The sequence below is a fragment of the Nymphaea colorata genome, chromosome 7 (assembly GCF_008831285.2).
Source record: "Nymphaea colorata isolate Beijing-Zhang1983 chromosome 7, ASM883128v2, whole genome shotgun sequence".
Lineage (NCBI taxonomy): Eukaryota > Viridiplantae > Streptophyta > Magnoliopsida > Nymphaeales > Nymphaeaceae > Nymphaea > Nymphaea colorata.
In genome coordinates, this window is record NC_045144.1 from 6498176 (window position 1) to 6504141 (window position 5966).

At 38.9% G+C, this 5966-nt stretch overlaps 1 protein-coding gene across 6 annotated transcripts in view; it reads right to left on the reverse strand.

Annotated features, from left to right (window-relative positions):
* LOC116257487 (helicase and polymerase-containing protein TEBICHI) overlaps positions 1–5363 on the reverse strand; it is a 48197-nt gene extending 42834 nt beyond the window's left edge. For 5 of the 6 annotated variants that reach the window (XM_031634287.2, XM_031634286.2, XM_031634285.2 and 2 more), the window contains exons 1-5: positions 5115–5363; positions 3713–3817; positions 746–1242; positions 360–633; positions 1–289 (exon numbers count right to left, since the gene is read on the reverse strand). The exon at positions 1–289 is cut by the window's left edge and continues 671 nt beyond it. In XM_031634287.2, the coding sequence (XP_031490147.1) occupies positions 1–289; positions 360–633; positions 746–1242; positions 3713–3748 (1096 nt within the window). In that variant the 5' untranslated portion in view covers positions 3749–3817; positions 5115–5363. The remainder of the gene's footprint in view (positions 290–359; positions 634–745; positions 1243–3712; positions 3818–5114) is intronic. The other variant, XM_031634291.2, reaches the window with a different exon arrangement.
* Between the last annotated feature and the right edge of the window lie 603 nt (positions 5364–5966).

The window sequence follows — 5966 nt, forward strand, 5'->3', positions numbered from 1 at the left end:
CCCTACTTGTCTTAGATCCTTTATGGACACAACTAAGAAGATTATCGTTTGGAGCTAACATATCATCTGCCAATTGTATGGCTTCACTCCAGAACTCTTCTCCAGGTGAGAAAATAGAAGTACCTTTGGGACACCCAGATGTTTCATGAGCATTGCTAATGTTACACAAGAAATTGCATATGGGATTGGCATTCATCTCATTGGTCAGTGATGGTATTCTACTACACCTCCTCAGAATTCCAAAGTCCTCAGTACCTATCATGGTAGGATTTTTGCTAGAGCTACCACCCTGCAGAATAATTGTAAAAGTTATAATCACTTCATTTCAAAAACAAAGAGTAAATAATCTTGAAGGCTACCTCATGCTCTTTAGGACAACTTGAGCATTGCTTCACAGGCTGCTCATTTGATTGGGAAATTATGTCATTTCCACATCCGGAATCTGTTTCAGAAGTGAAACCACTTGAAGTCTCAATTTGGCATGACTTTTCTTTGTCTGTGATGCATTGTTTCTTCTTATTTGTGCTACTGTTGACAATGAGCAATGAAGGGCTAACATTCCGTTTGGACCTTGCTATTGTATCTTCTGTGAGAGAATATTGATCCAGTTGCTTTACCGCAGAAGAAATTCCACTGTGACAAATATTCACAAAAAAATGCAAACATGTGAAAATGGAGCATGGACAAGAACCTGCACAGAAGAAATTTTAGGTTGGAAGTCATGAAAGGAGAAGAAAGGCCAAACCTGCAATATACAGACAAAAAATTTGTTGCAAAATGTGTAAGTTCCATGTCCGCCTTGCTAATTTCAGCATTCACCCCTTCACACATGATAACACCAGCTTCTGAAGTCTTCATGTTAGGCGAACACTCCATCACGGAAGCAGATTTTCCAGAAATAGCTTCTTCACACACTGAAAAGGGAAGAACTCCATTTTGCATTTCTTTGGTGCCTGCAGCCTCTGAATCATGACCCTTAACCAAATTATCGGGGTACAAGTTTAACTTCTGTGACGAATCTAGATCTTTATCAATTTCCAACTTCAGACTCCTCTTGATGGGATCCAAGTGCTCAGCAGCATCTTGTTGTAGTACAAAACTTTCAGCTTGTGAATTCACCAGGTACTTGTCTAGAGTATGCTTCGAGTTCGGAGATGCCACCAATTGAGTATTAGCACTTCTCACACTTTTACCCAACTTTTCAGGGGCTGATTCAGGTTTGTTTTTCCTAGCAACAAAGAACTACATGTGGCAAGAAAGTAAAAACATTAGCAAGAAATGTATCAGGTACACAGTAACTAATCATTTTTACACTTTGTTCAAAAATCAAATCATCACAAAGAAGGGCTGTTGTACTCATGACAAAGTTGCTCAGCAGGTCAGCAACAACCAAGCTAGAATTGTAGCTACATGAGGCCTGAGCCCAAGCTAACTCTATGACTAAAGCTGCTTTTAACCACATAGTTCAGGACTGAAGCATACCTTGCTAATAATTGATCACAAATTTCAGCAAAAGCATGAGGCCCTTTTGTCCTCTGTTGTGTCATCTGTGTTAGTACTGAAAATAGGCAATGATACTCATCTGATCATAATAATGTCTCCATGTCCTTGTAGATGTTGTTAGGGGCATGGTTTATCATTCCACAAAACAGACCCAAGGTTCACATCTACAGCTAAGTTGTAGCATGTTGTCATGCTTAACTGGTACAGAGGCGGGCATCATGCTGGGTACTCATGGAAACTCAAGTGGTCTGATAGCTCGCAAATAATTCCATTTTCCTATTGGTTGAACCTAAGGACCGCCTGATTTGTAGGATTAGGTTTATTATGTTGAAAATCATATCAAAGCTTAATACAGTTTTCAGATTGGAGGTTAGAAATGCAAATTAAACCTATTGGCTAACAGTTGAGCAAGGTGGTCTAATTTGTATTTGACCTTGATCTCAGTTTACACCTCTTACCAGACATGCTCATGTGAGTGGAACCGCTAGGCTTGGATTTAACTTAATTTGTACTTTTGCTATGTGTATGTTAAATTATGTACTCATGCATGTGTATGTGTGCTTTTTGGTGTACATAGTATATTATACAATATACATATTTTTTGTTCTTTTATGATTTTCATTTGCACTTCTGTTTCAGTTTCTAATTTAATTTGTTTTTTCTTTTTCTTTTTTTTTTTTGTCTTCTGCAGGTTCAACCAGTGTTTGGCTGGGAGACTTGGCCGTTAGACAGCTCCAATGTCCAGAGTTCTAGTTGTCAAAGCTAGCTAAGTAGCAAGTTCCTTTTCGTCATATATATTTAGGCATTGCCTCCCTTTGCAAGCAATGTTGTTGTAGCATTTTTACAATGTTTTTTGCAATACCTCATGCAAGTGACTTCAACAATGATTTCATATTTGATAATATTAAAAATCCTTGAGGGGTTTTAAAACTTTGGTGCCCTACCACCAATTCCAATTGTCGGTTTATAGTCATGTTAGGTGCAAAGTGCATGCTGAGATCAGCTACGAAGCAGGTAGGGATGGGGTTCAACATCCATTGTGGATGTATTTTGAACCCTATCTTGTGCTTTCCCATACCATCTTATTTCATGGTCTCAAAGCTGAGGCTGTGATTCCATGATTGTGTGGTGAGAGTGCTTTTAGGTTTGTGTGAAATTACTTTCTGCTGTGGAATTGTGTTGAGATTCATCTAATGTTTTCCCATACCATCTTATTTCATGGTCTCAAAGCTGAGGCTGTGATTCCATGATTGTGTGGTGAGAGTGCTTCTAGGTTTGTGTGAACTTACTTTCTGTTGTGGTGTGGATTTATGTTGAGATTCATCTAATGCTTTCCCATACCAATTGATCTCAGTATATGCATGATATGATACTATAATTTCTTTATTCAAAATATATGCTTGTCATTTTAGCTTCATTGGTATAATGCATAAAAGGACAACTTGGATTAATGCATTGTCGGTTCCATGAAATATTAGGGACAAACTTAACCTTCTAAGATGATTACCATAAGCATTTGATTGTCATGAATAAACATTAAAGCACTTAAGAAGATCATCCAAAAAACTCACTTCATGAAGTTTTTTTGAATTTAAGACAGATCTTCTATGCATTTAGTTTTGCCATTTGGTGGGCTCTTCAGAACTACGCTGGAAAGATAGTTGAACTAATTGAGCGATAGAACCCACAATATGGCCTATTTGCACCTAGGCATGATAAAGGTTGTCTTGTTGGTCAGCAAAGAAGGGGAAAACATAAATAAGGAAATGAGCAAGAAAGTGTTTTGAGACCCCATCATAGTCAACGCATTATAAGATAGAACAGAACAAAACATAAAACTGCAGAGATAAACTTTCAATAACATTTTTCGTTTGAGCCTCCCAGGTGTCTCAATTTACATGCCTGGGCTGCTGTCGGTGCCTAGACATGCTTTTAACGATTCAAATTTTGAAGGAAACTCTAAGTGAGGAGCCAAGTTGTTGTTGATAGAGGCTCAAGGAAATAAGGGCACTGAATGTGTGTCTCGCAATTATTGTAGGTGGGACCATGTGCTCTTAGGAGTATGAACAATTCATGGCTTGCTTTGCAAGAGACTATTGTTCCATGGGGACTTGAAAATTTTCTTTTGACATAACTCTCTATCAAATAAACTTAGCAAGCAAGCACCATCTGATCATCAAGGTTTGGCATGAGAAGATTGAAAAGAGACCTCATTGATACGCATTTGATGTGGATCCTGATCCATCTGATCAGTGACAACTCAAATCACAAATATCTCTCGTACAATTGGATAAATCAAACATGTCCACATGCCCTGGCACCAAAAAGAACAAAGAGTGGTGGTATCAGATATGAACTGATGGTAATAATTCAAAACAGCAACAAACATCAAAACAATTGCATCGAAAAAATGATAGCTTCTTTCTTTTAAGGTTATGCCCTCGCGTGTTAAAATCAATCCATGCAAAACTTTTGCAAGAGACCTACAAGGCAAGACATCTACAGTTCAGTTTTTACCATCCCAAACACAATAATTCGTAAGAAACAATATAGTAACCATGAGAAGGCACAACCAACTAATTTCTGAACTACCGATTTTGGTCTAATGATTGGTGAACGGCCAAATCCATTTGGAGCTACTTTGGAGACAACTACAGTTTTCTGCTGGAAGAAGCATGGTCTACTAACTTTCTACTAAATGGCACCTTTCATTCCAAAGGCCATCTTCTGAACAAACGATAGGATAACTTAAAGATGCATAATCATAGACGACTTACAGCCATAAAAGCTTCCCTCTACGATGTTCTTAACTCACTGCTAGTTCTCAACCTGTTAACCAACTGCTTAGGGCAGTTACCCATGGAAAATGCCTCGTGGAAATTTGAAAAGACTTATAGAGTTTCCACTTCTTCAAAATCCCTGTAGTTCAATGTCCTTTCAGAAAATTATTTTTAAATTGCAGGTTCTTGGACTTTTGGTTCTTGCCTTCTAGGTAGCAATTCTGATTCCAATAAGTTGAGGAGCATAAGGTACAAGGAATTTGGTGATGATCCAAGAATGTCCATCATTATAGTTGCCGACTTTCTAACTTTTTTCCGATTGGGTTTTTGCAGAGAGAGGACTGCCACAGTTAGACTTGTGTTATTGATTAATCTCTCCGAGCATGCCCTTCTCGTTCGTACCTGACATTTTCCCCCCGTTTTCTCTTACACAGATATGTCGGCATGGGTACTGACGCATTAAGCATCAGCACGCGTTCTTTCTGAGGTTCTGAAGCTAGAATACCCAATTAAGACAGAGGCAGTAGGGATGATGATAACGAAGCAAATGAGAGCGAACAACAAGGATGAGACATAAGAAAATCCAGAAGGCCCTTCAAGAACGCCAGGGAGCAATAAAAATTTACAGATCACAAACTGCTATAGATAAAGAAAAGGTATATGAATCGGAAATGCATTGCTGATAACAACCATTGATTCCGTGGTGCCGGCTAACAAGAACCAATGGAGTTTACTCAAAGCACTCCAGAAACTGCCGCCGTTTCTCTTTATCCATTTATTATGCCCGTCACTGTGGTCGTTGATCCATGAAGAACAAGGTCTGTATCTCACCTGCTTGATAACAAATGGCGATGATGTGAACTTCCTTTGCAGACACCGGTGCAGGCGAAATTTCTTGGGGACGCCGATTTCAGGCCACGCCCTACGTTTCCTTCCTTCGTACAGGCCTCTATCCTCTCGCTTAGGAGGCGCAAGGAGGGGAATCAAGAATGTATCCTGAAAGCAGAGGAACCGTTGAAACGCCTTCACTCGTCTAGAATCTCAAGCATCGCCAATAATCTTTCGGACGCGGGAGGGAAAAGGCGGAAGAATTGAGGGGGAGCGACGAAGCTTAAATTTTAAAAAAGGGGCGAGTCTTAAACGTCTGATAGCCCCGGTCGGATATCCGACATCGGATCTGAAACGAGATCGGATATGAGATCCGAAGGACTAAACCAGATGTGGGTAGTTTCATCATTGGTGTCTATCATATAGTCCCGGAGCCACGTTGTGGTTGCTGTGGGCAATTGCCCACACCAGACTGCAAAAATTTGATTTATTTACACATACATATTTTTTTAGTTTTTACATTTTTACACATGAATGCCCTTAAAGTTTGAAATTTGTAATAACAATGCCCTATATTTGTTTTAGGGGCTATAATTGATGTTTCCAAGGTTTATGCAATAGGTTTCATATCCAAAATATAATTGGTTAGCTAGGTTTCCAAATTCCATGCAAGTATGTTGATATCTTTTGTTTGTAGTTTACTTTCTCGAATTTTTATTTGCTAACCATCTTGTTGTACTTTGCAGGTTGTGTAGCATTATTATGTTATTGTTCTTTAAGTTAGTAATGGTGTGGTTTGGTTTTGTTTGATAGTTAGTACAATGTTGCTTCATGTTGTATTTTTTACCAGGTAGT